We start from the raw sequence: 18,296 nt of genomic DNA, 5'->3' as shown, positions 1-18,296 counted from the left end.
CAACTGTACAAAAACAATGATCCTATAACAAATCGTTCTCAACGTATCTGGTTGATGTTCAGACTTTAATTTTCAAAGTACACTGACTGTGAAAAAAGTGATGGATGTGGAATGGCTTAACAGACCTCAGTTCTGACCACACCAAAAGGGTGACACGTGTTACAAGCACCGTTCCATCAGTCCCAATAACAATAACAAGCACAGCCACTTAAATATACTGAATTTGCAACAGGTCTGTGTCCCATTGAATCAGACAAAACACTGAGGGCACAATTAGTGAGGCCTTTTACTCTTCTGGTCCAGGGAGGAATTCTACACTGTGACATTTGTTTTTGGATGCCCAAGCTGTCTTGTGGGACTGTACATTACCAGCTTGATCACAGACCTTCATGAAATGAAACCCCCCCCACAAACAGTAAAACCCCCCACAAATGAAACATTTGAAGAGTCAAACACTTGATTACACTTGTGAGGTTTAAATAAACAGAACTGTGGGATTTTTTTTAAACAGAACCAGGCTTGGGCCATGTATTGTGATGAGCAGTGGAAAGATTTACGTTTTCATCAGTCGTTCCCAAGCTTCTTTCCTACTGTTTTAATGGAGAGCAGTTAGGAGACCAGATTCCAGTTCACTGTTGCTACTTGTCCTGTTTACCCACCTTTCCCTGTGCCACCAGTTCCCTCTGGGCTGCTGAAGCTGACTTCACCAGGGCACTGGTAGCAGCTGCAATGGATTTAGCTGCTTCCAGGATCTGTTCTTCAAAATCCAGAGTCTCATCTGCTTGCTATAACCAAGAGAAAATACTGTTACACATTCACCCAATTATATTCTCAAGACTGAGGACATATACAAAGTAAGACAAGATGATTTTGGAACACATCAGTGAAATCTGTGAAGGAGTTTCATGTGGACTAAAGCTGTAAGTGAATTTAAATATTAGGTTGGCCTTGTGGCTGCTCACACTGAAATAAAGTATCACATGAGATAGTTAAAGAATTGCCACCCACGTTCTAATACATTATTTACACTAGGGCTGCTCTAAACTGCATCCAGGAAAGTGCAGGTCTGAAAAGAAATTCTTGTTGTTCCTATCAAGGTTATCTCTGTAGTGCCACAATTCTGGTTTCCAGCATTGCTAAACCAGGCAAAGCATTTTCTAAATACTTAAAGACTTACAGCACTGAAAGAGAACAGTGCTACATGTGCATTGTCTCATTCACCTGCGCTCAGAAATGTAAAATAGATGCCAAGCAAGAGCACAGATTCAACAGCTTCTGGTAAGAGCTGTCATTTCCCAGAAAGCAGCTTTGTGAAGCAGTTCAGCTTAGTGATCCTGGAGATAGGAAGTTCCAAATGGTCTGCCTGGAACACTTCAGTCATCCAAACATGCCTTTCAACAAGCAAACAGAGAAATCAGCTGTTTCTAGTGAGGTTTCTTACTATTTAAAATGCAAACCTGTTGTTCCATAAAAACAACTTCTCTGACTTTCTAATAATTTAAGCAAATACTGAAAACATTTATCCATTTAAGCACATTGTTCTGGCTTCTGAACAGTTAATAAAATAGATAGAGATAAATGGTTATTGCTATTTTAAACAGAACCAGGCCTGGGCCATGTATTCTGATTGATTTTTATCCAAAATAATCCAACAGAATGTACTTTGTTTGTGATCCAATCACCAGCCTGCCAGAACCCAATGCAGGATCACAAGTAGGTGGCTACAATATCAGAACAGGCCACCTTGTGAGATGAGCCTTTGGAAACACTGCTTTATTCTAACTTAGGCAACCACAGCGTCCTTGTGTCAAATAACCAACTTCAGAAACACCAGCCAAGTTGTGAGACAGAAAACTGGGCACTTTGTTTGCAAGTCTAAGGGCACCCAGCTACTTCTAAGTCAGGTTTAGTTCCCCTCTTACTGCAGTCTGATGAAATAGTAGTCAATCATAAAATAATAAAAGATAATGAGTAATTACAAATCATTTTAAAATGGCCCATCCAGCAGCACTTCACAAACTGCCCCATGACTTAAAGTCCAGGAGATGAACCACAGGATCTACAGACACCAGAAAAAATGAAGTGATCCCAAAATAAAATCTGATATGTAGGTAAAGTTGTTGGCACTTTGAAGTTTTTCTTGTCCTTTAGGAAAAGCCACTTAATCCATGGAAAAGTATTTATCTTGCCTTGCTATTGGGCTATTCCCATCAACTGAAGCACATCTTTGTAATAAAGGAAATTGCTTTGCAAAGTGAGCAAGTCACGTTCCACAGGAAGTTTTGGCAATGTAACATCATGACCCTTATTAATCCTGAGGGGTTCATCACATTGGTCCTGGCTTGATGCAAAGCCCTCAAGTCTTATTTATAAAACTCTTATTTCAATCACGACATAACCAAAGTGACTCAGTGGAATCCAGGAGAGTCACTTTCAGATTTATACTCCTTATTAATACAGATGCATTATTGATTTTGATTTGACTAAAGAGTCAAACTAAAATATCAGCAGAAGTACCACTGAATGACAGTAAGTGTAACAGACTGTCACTGCACTTTTAACAGACTGTTATTGCACTTTTCCTTTTGTCCAAGGCTCTCTGTTATCACGAGTTCTTACATTTTTATTTCCAACATAAAATATATAATGTGTATTATTCTTTATATGTCAGCATTGTCAGGAATTTAAACTGAAGCGAGAGAGCATTTCAGTATCAGCTTATTTATTATAAAGGAGGTTTCAATCCTTGTGGAAGTTGAATAAAACACTCATGGCCATGCTCTGATCTATTGGACAGCTGCGTGTGCCCAGATGGAATTCAATTTGTGAAAAACACGCCACCAAAAAGAGGCTGAAGGAAAAGCAGTTGTTTGAACTCAGTTCAGCATAGTGAGAGGACTAAATACTGCACACAAGTGTTAAAGAAAAATTACTGCTTTTCGAAGAGAATGCTGAGAAATCCAAGCTTGCATTACTGAGAATGCCACTGTACAATGGCTGGGTGAACTTCCACCCTGGAGCAGCAGGTGAAGCTCAGCAGGAAAACAGGCACCTAAACCTTAGTATCTCATCAGGTAACAGATTATTCCCCTGTGAACCAAATTAATTTCTTTCCAACTATATTGAAATTTGGGGGTTTGGAAGAACAAACCATAGGCCAAGTTTCTCAAGCTTCCAAATCTTGCATTCCCTGACATCTCTCAACTTATTTTTGAAAAAAAAAAAGAAAAAAAGGAAAAAAACAGTTGATCCCTCCTGTGGAGAAGTTATTTTAGAAGCAGCCTTACACAGCACTAAAACTGTTGAACTTCTGTTGGCTTTTCATCTTTTCTAACAAATCCTTCTTGTCTGGTCCTTCCCTGCAGTTTTCCCTGCAGCATTCCCAGGTGTGACATCCAAGGGCTGGACACATGTTTGAAATGGGGAGAAGGTTCAGTCAGCACCTTCCCCTGCCTGGATTCTCCCAAGACATTCCTTAGCAACAAGGACAGGGAGCAGCCCCAGACTGAACACAGCAAAACACCCTAAATGAAAGTAATTATTCTCATTCCCATTATTAAAGAGTGTCTTAAGCTCACACTCATAAACAGCCCCCTCACAACATGTGTCAGTTCACAGCCTTCATGAAGAAAGAGCAGTGATGTGACACATGGCAGAAAATATCACCTTGTAAGATTTTAGAGAGGGCTTCTTGGGTTTCTTTAGGAAACCAGATCTCTGACACAAGTGATCAGCCTCTCCTTCCTCAAGTAGCCCCCTGAAGTTCAGCATCTCATCTTCCTCAAGCTTCAACTAATGTGCTGTTATTGACTATGTACAGGAATAAATGGATTGGGAAATGAAGTCACCAGAACAGACAAACCAAAATTATTAGGCTGGCTACAGAGTCTGTAACATGAGATAACCTGAAAATGTTGATTATGCCTTTAAAAACAAAACAAACAAAAAAAGGAGATTTTTTTTTTTTGCTGGTGTGTTTTAACCATTTTTCTATAGCATCTCCATTATTAGGGGCAGCATAAATAAAGTCAGGGTTGACAGGAAAACAAATGAGCCCCCAATCTCATTGCTAAACAGCAGCAAAAAAATTACAAAAGACAAAACATTTTATTTTCAAGTAGCTCTCATCTTCTATTTCATGGAGAGAAGACCAATATGAGTAAATTACTGCACTGAGCCATGGAAAACACAATAACCAGTGAAAGTCAGTTCTTGGCACAGTTGCTGCTCACTACCACTAAAAGCCCTACACAACTTCCAAGTCCTTCCAAGAGAAACTCTAGTGCTAAAGGAGCCTTCCATGTATGGATTTTAAATCAGATTAGATTAGGAGTCTGCAGGAAGTCTTCTAAACCTGCTTGTGAGTGACTGTACTCCTCCTTATTGCCTTCTACTCTGTTACAACCCCCGGAGACAGGGCAGGACACTGTAGGAATATGTTTGATATATAGTTGGATTAAATAACAACCTAATATATCAAACATATCACACAGAGTCCTGCAGGAAAAGGCATCCAGGTTTGATTCGTCTTGGGGAAAAAAAAAAAAAAGGACAAAGTGCTGAAAGTTACCAGCAGGAAACTCCTGTGGACTTCTAAAGACACCTGTGCTTGAGGGCACAGGCCTGCACAGAAGCATGAAGAGCACCAAGAGAACAGGGTAGGACAGCAATGCTCTCTCTCTCTGCTGTTGGACCTCACCTACCCTACCTTTTGCTTTTGAAGTATTTTTCCCAGCATTAGCATGCAGTTTTTATTAGATAAAATATTTTCCTTCTTCCGAAAATTACTAGTTTGGGGAGTTATTAATTTACACCAGTAGCATAATTGCACAGCAGGAGGAATATGTGTCTGCACTGCAAGACACCCGACCCTCCAAAATGAAAACAGAAAAAACAGAGTCCGTACTCAGGAAAAATGTATTTAAAGGAACCCTGACAGCCAAATCCTGCTTGATAAATGATAAAGATCTCCTTGTTTCACAGATCATTTCCCACCTTGAACACTGCAAGAACTGAACAGGTTTGGTGTTACAGGGAGTAGTAACAACACCTGCTTGGGAGAGTCCTCCAAGTTCTTCCAAGATTTAAGCTCAGAAGAAAAAATAGGTATTAACAGGGACCAGTGGGGCAGTGGACTAATGGACTGAACATTTTGGGAGCACATTCACCTGCAGCCAAACAGGCAGAATTTAAAGCAAACAGAATATGCATCACACAATAAAACATGGGCAGCACTTGGCAGCACTGGGTGGGTCTTACTAGAAATTGTTCTCTGGGATAAGATCACTCCCAGTAGTGGAAAACGGAGATGTCTCGTGCTACTGGTGTCAGTCTAAGACATAAAGGGAGGTATGACAGGTTCAAAAATATGAAGAGAAATCAAGGAAAGAAGAAATAAAAAAAATTAAATAGTGGAACAAATGAGAAAAAAACTCTACCTTCAACCACTGATTTGTTGTTGTTGGGTTTTTTTAGAGGTAAAAGACAAACTGGAACACACAAAGATGAAAATTTCAAGCCTAAATCAAATTACTCCAATTCCCTGCCCCAATAAAAAAAAACTTTACCAAAAAAATAGAGGATCACCCACCAGCTAGTAATGATGATGATGATGATGGATTTCCTGGAGGCAGATATTCTAAAATTACCAACTGAGGACTTTTCTGCAAGTTCCTTGATGATAATTACTGACAACCAAAGCAGGATATTGATCTGGCTAGACCAGAGGTCTGTTCCATTGCAGAAGTTAACTATTATTCCTGCATTTCATAGACTGAGCATAGGAGAAAGCAGTTTTATCAACCCCTTCCCTACTCTAAGTGTTCCTGCTACAACCCCGTGCATGCTGTCAAAGATGAGCATCAGAAAGACAGAGCCTGTTCAACACAGGAAATCCTGCTCTGGGAGGATACAAGCTACAAGTCTTCCTCAGAAAAAGTGAGTTTTGAGCCACTCTGTGATATTCCTAAGACCTTTTGATGTGTATTGCAATGTGAAAGAGCTTAAACACCTGCAAAGGATGCAAAGGCGGCTGAAATCCCAAATCAAACAAACAGTTGGACACAAATTTTAGTTTCAGAACATGACAAATAAACAGAGCAATAAATCACAGGCAGACTGGATACTCCAATTAACATGTTAAATGAGGAGCAGGTGTGAGCTCTGTATTCACATGTATTCACATTTACAATGCCCCTGGAGTGGCTGGGATGTTGGAAGGGAGCTGCTCCACAGTTACCAGGCAACACACATATGCCATTGTGCAGTGATTGTATAGAAAAGGTGGTGGAGGACTCTCCCATCCTCAGGCTCAGCCCGTGTCCTCTGCTCTGCAGAATCTCATTATAAAGGACCATTTTTCTTTGTAAACAAAATGGATGTACTTGTTAAAAAAATGCAGCACAAAGAGCATTTCTTTTTCATGAGCTAATTTATTCCCATCACTAGATGGGGGGTGGGAAGTCCTCAAAGACTGAAGCTTCCAAGAACTATTTCCTCTGATGCTCCTGAATAACAAAATACCACCCTGCACCAAAACATCCAACACTGAACGTTCTTGAGGCCCTGCTTTTCAGGAAGACTTCTCATTAGCTTTACTCTGAAAACAGTTTTGCACCTACAAAGCAGCATGAACAGGAAAATAGCTGCACAGTCCTCTCCTGAAGTCAATTCCACAGCCAAAGCACGATTTTTCATTTTAAAGAGATGCAACGTGGCAATTTCTTCTAAAACCTGCCTGTTATTCAACACCAGGCAAAAGGCAGCAATTCTCCTGGATCCAGTCCTGTGAGCTCTGCATAAAGCCATTAGGAACAGCAGTTCCATACAGTCCCTCTGTACTGCACATGAAAATAGTTGGCTTAATTTTATAATATATTCAGAGACACATTTGAAATGACCTGGTAACATGCAACACTACTTGCTGTCATAATGAGCTGTAATTTCATTTCCCTCAGGAAAATTAAATAGAAATGGTCATACCACAGATCTGATTTGACACTGAAGCAGCTACTCCTAGCATGGCATAAAATCCTATGTTTTTAGTCTTAGGAAATCCAGCAGGTCTTTTGCATTCTGTTGGATCCCTTCTGTGTTGCTGCTGCTTTCTCCTGCTATACTACACAAATTCAGATGAGAACAAAGGGCCTTCAAAGGAAAGCGAGAACAACTTTCCACATGAGTAAAATGCATTTGGAAACAGAAACGTAAATAATCAACAGTAATTTCTGCCATAACTCTTACAAGCATTTCTAACATTTGGCTTTTCTTCCTTGGCTTGCTTGTGGCTGGTGCTTGACTCGTTCCCTGAAAAGCATCTTTTTTACCCTGTGCCTTCAGGGTAAAAGCCCTCTAGGGCAGTGCCACTGAGGCTCAGGCAAGGTTGGATTGTTTATACCCTTGCTGTGGACAGAGCACAGCCCAACACGTGGGCTCTGTGCACCCTCTGCTTTATTCACCTCAAAGGAACAAGGGGGAGGGACACTCACCTTGGGCTTGGCTCTTGGTTTCAGCTGCTCCAACTTCTTTGCTGCAGCCTCAATGGATGCTGCAGCCCCCAAGAGCTCTGTCTCTGCAATGACTGTGGGGTCTTCTGGATCCACCCACTCTGTCCCTGAAATTAATGGAGAGGAGACAATAACTTCAGTGGCACTGGGAGCTGCCATTCAAACAGGGCACTAACAATCACTTGTCAGGTGTCAAACACAGAATGTGCATCACAGAAAGCTGATTTTAATACCACAATGGCCTAAAAACACTGCAGTTTGTGCCACAGAGCACGTAAAGCAGAGGGGGGAAAGGTATTTAGAGGGATTATTCTGTCATGAAAGCAACTTTTTGAAGAATTGTTTAAGCAAGAAAGCTTCAAAAAGGTAGACTGACCATACTGGAAACAAAACTTGTGTCTGTCAGGGCTTCTCCTAAGATAGTTCCTTACTTGACCAAGTCCTCAGGTCCTCAGAAGTCTGACAGGATGGTGGAGAGAACAGGACACAGACAACACAACCCCAGCCCATGTGCACAGTCTCTGTTTGGGAGCGGGTAGAGATGAATCAGGCCCTGACTGAGGGAAGCACACTTGGGGCAGTGAGTGCCTGAAAAAGCCAAAGCACTTTCTGCAACATATCCAAAGGGCAATTTTGGGGGTTTTTTTTGGTTGTTATTGTTGAATTTTTGGCATTTCCCTTGGCTCAACAAAATTTTATAGGCCCACAAAAGAAATGCTTGGCTGGAGATGATCTCGTATTTTTGGAAGTTGTCAGTGCATTGTAATTTTTGATTTCCTAACACCACTTTCTGAATTACAAGATTCAGAAAGCACCCACATTCTGAATGGAGGGAAACAATGAAACAGCCAAAAGAAGTTCATAACCTCTAAGGGCATGGTCTAAAGACCATTTCTCAGCTCAAATGGTGCACAGGATGAAGACATTGTATATTAAGCCCTAATATTGGCAGATATAAAGTGGAAAAAAAGAAAAAAAAAAAGCTTCCAAAGTGAATAAAAAAAATGCTCTACAGGCAATAAGTGAAAAAAAAAAGAAATAAAACCTGATCTTTTTATTTTAATGAGTATGAATTAAAATGCAAAAATTGATGGAAATTAATGAATGTCTCCAAAGCTGAGGAGACAATATAAAAAATTTTTAAAAGCACTTAGGGAATAGAAAATTCTGATATTGGCTTGGCTTGTTAAAGGAAGGAAGGCAGGAAGGTAATAACACATTCCCATGTAGGAAAAGTGCTTCATTAGGGTTCATTTCCAAGGCATGTGTACTGATAATAGCAGGAAATAACTGAGGAAAGCCTGCACTGTATATTCCACAGAATATCAGAAAAATGAGTGTTCTCTGGACTAGCTTAGGAAAGAATGATTGAACAGATATGGATTTACTAGAAGCCTTTATTGGGGGCAGAATTTAAAAGAAAAAAGGCAAGTTTTAAAATAAAAATTTCTACTATAAAATGTAAAATATTTTTAAAATAAAAAAAACAGTGCTTTATTTAAAATATTCTCCTACCTATGAGATTAAAATGCTCATACACCATTCTGATGGCTGTGAGATTTCGTTAGACTACAGTTCTCAGGAAATCTGCAGTGGATGTGCTTCAACAGCAGTGGTCTAATACTTAACACCACACCCTTAGATGTATTTATCTCACTTCAAATGCATCATGTCAGAACTGTTATTATAAGAGTTCACATGCATTACTGGGTAAAAATTTTACTAAGACAGTAACTTAGAAAAATATCATATATTATAAGAACAGTGAACTCGGAACAGTGTTATAAGAACAGTGGAATTCATTGCTTATTTGAGTGCAGGATTTATCTTTGTCCACAAGTTGTTCAATTGTAAGAGTTCAGGAAATCATCTAGACCACACTTTTCTGAAGTCTCCTTGTTTCATTAACATACGTTGCCAGGGCAGGACCCAGACAGCACCTAAAACTGACAACATTGCTAAAGGTTGAGGGGATCAAAAATAAAAGTGTGTAAGGTGAGGGTATCCCCTGTTACTTGAAGTTGGAAAGCAATTATCACTGCAAAGCAAAGGACTTATTTTGACTGAACAAATGGGAGTGTAAAGAAAAGAACCAGACATCCAACAGTTCAGCCACCAGCTCAAAGGAGTGATAATCCAGTTTGTTTCCTGCAACTGTGCTCTGCTCCATGGCTCCACCTTGCAAGGCCCCATAAATGAGCCCTGACCTCTGACGTGGCATATGAAGAGGAGAGGGTCAAACAGACCTGTTTGCCAACACTGAGCAAGTGAATGCCAGCAGAGAGATTCAAATAATGGAAGGAGGTGGTACCAGGACTCCTAGAACGTACTGGAAGGGGTTTTGTTGGGTTTGGGGTTTGTTTCAAACACAAAAATGCCAGATCATCCTCTCCCTTTAGTGGGAGCCAGGCCTCCCAACTCACCCTTCATGGCTTCTGCTGACTGGATGAGCTCCGTCACGGCCCCGGCAACGCGCTTGGAGAAAGAGGCCAACTGGTGCTTCAGTTCTGGGGTTGGCTTCTGAAGGATCTAGAGGGACAGATAAAATGTAATACTGCACATTAGTGAGGATTTCAGAGAATGCTGGAGGATTCTCAAGGCACACTAATGAAGGATTTATTTTATACGGAAATCATCTGAGAGAAAACATGAGCCCAAGTTACAGAACTACAACTGTCAGTGGAGCTCTGGGAGCAAAGGCTGCAATGTGGATGCACACCAGGCAAGAGGACAGTCTGGCACTGCTGCAGGGACTGACAGTATTGCCTGGAAGTTCTCAATCCTAAACCTAGGGCAGAATTATCCCACACAGAGGCACATGTGTGAGTATGTGGGAGGAATATGCAGTTTTAGCACTCCATGCTCAGGTATCACAGTCACTACACTTTTGGATCAGGCTCAGCCTTTCTAGACTGCTGGAGAGGGGCTGATTTTCTACTATTAACAGACTGGTTGGTCACTATTTCTACAAAACAGAATATTACAGAGTTCTGGAAGCTAGCTGCCTGTTCTGGAAACAATCAGAGACCGTGAACACAATGGAAATGACAATTCTGGGCAAGACCCTCAAATAGTAGGGAAAGACAGACATTTCTGAACTTAATTTGTAGCAAGTGTTAAACTGGGCTTCTTCAAATGAAAAACAGTCAAACACTCAGTGAAGTTGAATTCTTCCCCTGAACAGGAACATTTTCATTTTTAATTACCTTATTTTTTTTGTAAGGAAAAATATTAAGTTCTGGAAATTCATCTATATTCAGAAGCTCCTTCTGAGAGAAGAGTGACAGATACACAGAGAGCTTCAAGAGCAAAACAAGAGGTTGAGTCTTGAAAGTCACATTCAGGTGTGCATTTTCTTACTGTTTTCAAAAACTCCCCCACAAAGCCGCTCCAGATGCACACGAAAACAGATTGTATCCTTCTGCCAGCTTTCCCATTTTTGCACTCAAATGCCTAACTCCTTTAACTCTGACAGAATAAACTCAACTAAATTGTTTTCCTAACTCTGCCTGCTGAGAACTCTGCCACGTGAGGAATCCTGTCTCTCTGGAAAGGCCGTGTCAATGTATGTGTGCACTGGTTTCCTGCTTCCTAAGGATGATCCTCAGCCAGATCATTTCCACAGTAATCAGAAGTACAGGAATCCTCGGTGGATAAACAATCTGCAATGCTAACAAAACATAACACAGTTATAACCAAAGTTTATACACTGCATAAACCCTTCTTATGGCAGAAACTGAGCACTGAGCATTGCAAGGGTTATCTTCTCACAAATGTTCAAAAAATACACAGATGTGGTCAGGACTATAAGAAAAAATGACATTGTGCCACTAGTACTACCTATGGGAGTGTTGACAATGTTGGAATTGAAAAAACTAAGCAATTTTAAGACTAGGTGAGGTGGTTTATGAACTGCAATTTTAAAGCCAATTTAGAACTCTCAGCAGATTCTCATCCCCTGCAGTCTTGTACAACAACAAAGGCTCCAGACTTCCCCTCCACTCAGCATGATCAATGCTGACCAAGATAGAGCATATGAATATGCAGAAGGACAGGTCAGTCTTCAGCCTTGCTAATCCAACTTACAAGATGTTTTACAAAGATGTACCAGCACTACAGCTTGAATTATTGTGTTCCTGCACCCAGGCCCTAGCCAGGGGGGAATATTCTGTGGAGCAAACAAGCCAGTTTTCTGCCATTTTCCTGATGCAACCTCTGCACGAGTGAAGACAGTGGCTTAAAAAATTTTAGACATTGCATCTGACAACTCTGGCACCTAAAAATTATCATTTCCAAAGAAAGATGGCTGCTGGATTGTTCTTCTTGGCACCCCTGTGTTGAGACACACAAGCTACTGAGGGAATAACTGAACTTACCGACAACTGTATCACAAGGTGCCACAGGGACTAATTAGAGATTTCTAATCTTCCAAGGTCTGTGTTTATGGAGGTTATGAATTAAATGAGATTGCAGATTTAGGGGGTTCTAAACTACCAGAGTTTTCTAAGGCAGCAAACACTGGTGGGGGGAAAGCAAGGAGACAGAACTTTCTCAATGCTTTAGGGCCCTGAAAGGAAAGAGGCATTTTACTGGAGGAAGAGGCCTTTCTTACCTTAAGCCTCTTCACTTAAGCAGAGAGAGGAAGAAATAAAACAAGCAAAAGTTGACTCCAGTCTTTGGTCTGTTCTGGCACAGAGTCTGAAACAGGTACTGTGACAAAGTTCTGAAAAATTCCCCTAAGTACTGCTAAACTAAAAACAGACCAGAGATCTAATGCTGAATTACTTACTGCCATACAGCTCTAGGAATTACATAACAAGTTCCAATTTTATTGAACTGTTTTCCATGATAGAGGCAAGCATAACTGTGGCTGTACTGCTATGTTATACATACTTCAACCAGCTGATGTAAATAATTAGACATGCCATGTTCTCAGCAGCAAAACTGCCTTGGATTTGCTAATCTGCAGTTAGTGGCTGCAAATTTCAGTTTCACAGATGTTCATATGTCAGCTGAAAGCCACCTAAAAGAAATCACTAATTTAAGTCTTCTCCAGAAATTTCAGTATCTCACAACTGTTGGTTCAAACATGTTATTGCTTCCTACAAATGTAATAGCAACATGTGATGGTTTCAGTCTAGGCCTTCCTGGAGACCAGCTAGTAACCAGGAAGGAACTAGGAAAGTGACCAAGGAAGTATTCCATGCTATTCCTTTACGTAACCTAGGGTATAAATAAGGCATTGATAAGAGAGCTCGCTCTCTTCTCTTCCGGCGAGGTTGGAGAACGGTGGTCCCTGTCTGGGTCTGGCTTATCTGAAGCTGAGGCCTACAGTAACTGCTGTTGTCGGCCACGTGTGAGGGGGAAGCGCTGGGCCGCGTCCAGACGTCCTGCTTTCTTTTCAAGGGAAGTGGTGAGCTCTTGCCAATTCTGGTTACCGGGTTTTTAGATTGTGTGGATCTGTTTTATTTTTTTTGTCCCTTTTCACCCTATTTTATCCTTTTCCCTTCTCCCTTCCCCCTCTTCCCTTCGGGAAGCTATTTGGGGTCATAGATTCATATATATAATTCTCATTGTATATCTCTGTTTTATATGTAAAATATATATATTTTTGCTAGAACTTTGGCTGCCTGTTTTTTTTCGTTTTTTTTCCTTCCCTCTCTGGGAAGGAGACCCTGTTGTCGAGTTTCGGAGACTTGGCAGGAAGCCAGCTCCAAACTTGCACACAACAGAAGAGCAAAATACTATGGGATAATTAGTATATTATGTGATAATTCTGTAGGGTCAAGAAAAGCCAACTGACAGCAGGATTCATGAGCTTGGATTTGAGCGCAGGGGTTTTATGCAGAGCTTTAAGGGTGTCATGTCTGATGTGCTGGAGAGCTCTTTGTGAGGCAGTGCTGGCTGGGGATTTTGGGATGGCATTGAGCAGTTGTGACTGCAAAAGGCATGGAACAGTGTCTTCATATACATCACATAACCCCTTTGGTCTGGGGGACAGGCCAGGGACTAATATGTCCAGTGTTTATTGTGGGCTTAAAAGAATACTGAAAATGTCTTAATTTATTTGTCAGGGACCCTTTTTAGGTCCAGATCTGATCCAAAATGCAGTTCCATTCAAGCACACCAGTCTTCCTTCTGTCTCTCAGTTTGAGCTGCAGTACTGGGTTTCCTTCAGCTCGCTTTTCCTGAACAGCAAAACTGATCCTAATCTTACCACAAACTGACAAAAATGTGTCATTAGCATCACTGCAGAAAGATTGCTCTCCTTGGAAGTGATCCCGTAAATGCATGCAGAGGACTCCTTACCAGGAGCACGTGTTCCAGGAGTTCCAAGTATCCCAGGGTACATTCTGTTCCGAAGCGCAGGGCTCTCTCCCGAACTTCTTCACTCACATCTGGGTGATATGATGCTTGCTGAGGAGGCAAAATAACATTAGTACCCAAAACTGCTCCCACAAGAGGAGAGACAGAAGAAAGAGAAGGGAAGAGATTTTTTTTTATAGCGTGCAAATGGCATTTGAGCTTGAGGGTGGTAAATTTGTAAGCAAACTGTGCTCGAGGAGCAGCAGAGTCCAGTTCTGAAATAGCACTGGGAACACTTTTCCTTTTATCAGCACATTCTCCTGTCTGGGTGAGCATCTGCAATCTTTCTTGGTGTCCTTCCTTAGGCCTTGTCAGCAGTAGTCCTGCTTCTCACTGCCAGTTCAGAACAAAGAGAGAAACTCTTGAAGAACCATCTGAAAATAGAGTTTTCTTCTCTATTATGATTTCTTCTAATGCAAATACTGAAAAGCATCTTGGGGCTCATTGGGCTCTTGGATTGTGTATATACACTGTTCTACACTGCAAAGGTTTTATTATTGTGACTCTTCTTTTTTACTAATATCAACATAAAATTGTAAGCACAGTTTTGCCACCCATAAAAGGCCATTTTCATCTTACAGTTTTTTATTGTAAGCCTGGACAGCCCACCATCAAGGCATGGATGAAGAAATGGCCACCTGGGTGACAGCAAAGCTCTGGGCTGGCCCCAGAAGACTTTGGGCCAGTCACAGGTCAACCACCAGCCCTGTGCACAGGTCAAACGTGGGTGTCCCACTTTCCCTTCCCCATACCACAAGATAAAGAGTTTGTTCCTTATAGAAACATTTGCAAATGGCAGATGAAAAGTGCTGTGGAAGTTCCAGGATATTGTTACTCTATGTGAGAGGGACAAAAACCAAACCAACTGACCCACCCACCCACCAAAAGAATCATTAGCTGCTTCTCATTGCCTGGTACCACTCTGTAAATAAAAGCTTATTAATGGCTTTAGCTTGACACAGTGATTTAACAAAGCAACAGCAGTGCTGGAGCATCTGTCTAAATACAGAGAGAAGCAGAGTCAGATCTTTGACTTCATAAGGACTTCCATTAATTATAATGTCTGACATCTGACAGAAGCCTGACTGACTCACCCAATTTATTTTTAATAAAAAGTGAAAACTGTGGCCTCTCTGAGCCTTGTATTTTCTACAGTAAACTTCTAGGGGATTCTTTTATTGAACAGAAGGACCAACTGTTGACAGGTGAAACTTCCTAAAAATTAAAAAATTTAGCATTTCCTCCCACAGAGCAGCTCCTTCCAGTCCTGCAGCCTCTTATCTTCCCTTAGGCCAGGGATTATCTCATTGCTTGCTTATTTTAGGCCCTTTCCTGCAACCCACAACATCCCAACCAGCGCTGGCAGCAGCCAGGCCTGGCTCTGGTCTCTGGGCTCCCTCTGCAGGGAAACTCAGGATCAGCAGAGCAGGAAAAGGGCTTTGCGAGCCTCCTTCATCTCCTCATCCTGCCAGCAAATAACATAAAGGGTGAGAAGATGGGAGGAGACAGCACAGGACTCTCCTCGTCTTCAGCCCACTTCAAATGAGCTCCAGAAGCCCAAAAAATTCAGAACATTTTTTTAAATTTCTCAAATAGAGCAAAGGATCTCCCAGTGTTTCTTATGAATATATTGTAAAGCATCCTATAATGTCCCTTCACTTAATATTACTGTAACACAGGCAATTAGAGTAACCATCTGTAGGAGAGAAATATCAAGTTCCTTCTGTGTTTTGCATACATAACCAAGAGTGATATCTGAATATTTTGGCAGCATTTTTAAGACTTAATGAATCTTAAAAAAACACCCATGTACTTCACAGCAGCCTAAAGAGGTGACAAAAGTCATTTCAGGAAGTCATTTTGTAACCCAGAAGCATCCCAACAGACATCTCACTACTGCAGTTGGGACTTGGAACAGAAGTGCTTTCTCTTCCAGACTCAGGCAGAAAGTCTGAAGAAACATTTCAAGATGAATCAGAACACAGATTTGTTTCCTCATTCTGAGGCTTCTCTCCACTCCCAGCCCTCATTTTCTCTTCATGTGCTCTCAGAACATGAAGGCAGCAAACCCTGCTTGGCTCTGGCAGCCCCTCTCGTAGCCCTGAGGGATGACTGGTGCAGGAAGGTGTCTGAGGGCTGCTGAGGTCCCTCCAAAGCCATTTCTCCTGCAGCTCATCAGTGTCTCCTCACAGGCCCTGTGCTCCAGCCCCGCTGAGCTCACTCCAGTGCCATCAGTGCCTTTACTCCTTCAGGGAGCCCAAGTCTAAACTCAGCCTAACTAGTGCTGAGAAAAGGTGAATAATTCCTTCCCTCAATCTCCTGGCTATGGAATGATCTAAATGATTACTCACTGCAATTGTTTTCTATGGTTTTGATGGACCTTCCATATCTGTTTCCTTTCCAACAGCAATCATTACAAGTACTGATATTATGCACAGGTTACTTACTGCATAGTCATTAATTTATACAAATAGGTAATAAAGAAAGTAATTGTTGTTATCTTAGGGCCTGCTCTACTCTTCAATAAATGTAATTACAGTGTTTCCACTGACTTTAATGAGAGTTGTCTTGGTTCATTACATCCCCCAGTAAGCAACCTCATTGTCTTTTGAAATAACATCTACTCATAAATACAGAATTAGTAATGAGCACTGTAAATTCATGTATAGCAGAACAAGCACAAGCATTTATATAGCTGCTAATAATTCAAATCCCTAATACTACTTGCCTGAGGCAACTGGCAGTGAAATAGAACTTACATTTAAATTCCTGACACCAGGGAAGTCAGAGCTACGTTCTGTACAATTCTACCACAGATCATACAAACACTCTTTTGTCTTAGCCTAAAGGACGTAAAAATCTGATGATTTATCAAGTGCTTATTCTACAGATTAGCTTAATAACACTAGAAATCCCTTCAGTGTTTGTCAAACATCACAAAGCCCCAGTGGCACTGCATCACACAGCTCTGACAGCACGGTGGGGTGGCTGCTGGTTCCTACCCCTAAAAGTCAAGCAATGGGGTTTACCATGGAAATGGCACGTACAGTAATCAATTTGCAGAATTAATGGCATAAGATTTCTAAGTCTCTGAGCAGAATTTTCTAAATCAGGACCTAAACCAAGATTTTCTAAACCAAGTCTGATTCAGACTGCGTATTTAAAAGTTTAAGTGACACGACTATTTTTCCTACATTTTAGATATTGCATAAAATTAGTATTCCTGAAGACTTTTATTCCTGTTTGCCCAATAAATGCTCTTGACCTTAAGAAAGCTAGATAAGACAAAACTAGATCTGATGCCTTGGCACTGTATCATTACAGGTAAGTAAAATGATTCCCAGCCATTTTCCTTTCTTTGTCGAAGCAACTCCCTGGGAGATCACAAATGCTTTTCCAGCACCCCAGACCTCCACTGTTCACCCTGCAGGAAGTTCCATCCTGTTGGACACTTGCAAAGCATGAACCACTCAGAAGCCATTCACATTAACTGGGAGCAAACACAAATATAAAATATGAACGTTCATAAATCGACGTTCAAAAGCGAGTGTTGGGCTGTGTGTGCCTGCGAGTGTGTTTGTAATGTTAATAGAAAGAGAGGATTCTCTTCCTGAGAATTTGCTGCCTGTTTGGAGAGATGGAAAACTAAAATGTGCCTGCACTGGTCACTTCAAAATGCCAGAGGATCTGTATTGATGTGCATCTGGATTGATGCCTGAATTGATCTGTCAGAATGTTGCACAACTAGAAACTGTTCTGAGCTTCCCTTACTAGTTTCAATTAACTGGATTGTCCCTAACACTAATTAGGCTATGGTAGTTCTCATGGAAGTATTACAGTTTAATTTTCCCATGCAAATTGGAGCTGCTTTGTTTTGCTGACCTTCTGAGGTTATGGAGAGGACAGAATCAAAATTCGGGGGACGAAAAGTGGCCAAGAACTGTGAGATGCTAAAAAACCCGTTAGAAAACTAAGTCAAGATAAAAAGCTTTACTCGATGGTTTTGTAAAAATCCAGTTCTAAGTTATACTAGAACTTGCACTTTTGCATGAGGATCATTTTAAAAGCAAAATTAACCCTTCTGTTTGGGCAGAATTGGGTTAAAAATTAACCTGGGACTGACGTAGGCAGTTAGGATTTGACCAAATACTGAAAACAGACAGCACACAGAGAACACCATTATTTCACTGTCACCTTCCACACACGGAAATGCAGAGGTAAATAGCTATGATTTACAGGTAAAGGCACTTTACTACTACAGTTACTGCTGAAGACCAAAAGGAATAAGATCTTTATAATCCCATTTTTTAATTCTTTATGCCTAGGTCTTTTTTGTCATCAGAACAAAGCCAAATGGTTTCATACCCTTTATATGGCACACAGTTCCCCCCGGGTTTTGCAGGACAGTTTTTCAAAGTTGTCTAG

The 18,296-nt window shown here is 41.1% G+C and overlaps 1 protein-coding gene across 2 annotated transcripts in view; it reads right to left on the bottom strand.

Moving 5' to 3' along the window:
• The window catches only part of TLN2 (talin 2), a 159,212-nt gene that overhangs the window by 7,574 nt on the left and 133,342 nt on the right, over window positions 1-18,296 (bottom strand). For both annotated transcript variants that reach the window (XM_027704353.1, XM_027704354.1), the window contains 4 exons: window positions 13,815-13,922; window positions 9,929-10,034; window positions 7,488-7,612; window positions 660-785 (listed from right to left, as the gene is read on the bottom strand). In XM_027704353.1, the coding sequence (XP_027560154.1) occupies window positions 660-785; window positions 7,488-7,612; window positions 9,929-10,034; window positions 13,815-13,922 (465 nt within the window). The remainder of the gene's footprint in view (window positions 1-659; window positions 786-7,487; window positions 7,613-9,928; window positions 10,035-13,814; window positions 13,923-18,296) is intronic.

Source organism: Neopelma chrysocephalum, unplaced genomic scaffold, assembly GCF_003984885.1.
Source record: "Neopelma chrysocephalum unplaced genomic scaffold, ASM398488v2 Primary Assembly neopelma1_274, whole genome shotgun sequence".
In the NCBI taxonomy this organism is placed as follows: domain Eukaryota; kingdom Metazoa; phylum Chordata; class Aves; order Passeriformes; family Pipridae; genus Neopelma; species Neopelma chrysocephalum.
The sequence above is the reverse complement of the archived record's forward strand: the minus strand, read 5'-3'. Positions and strand labels throughout refer to the sequence as shown.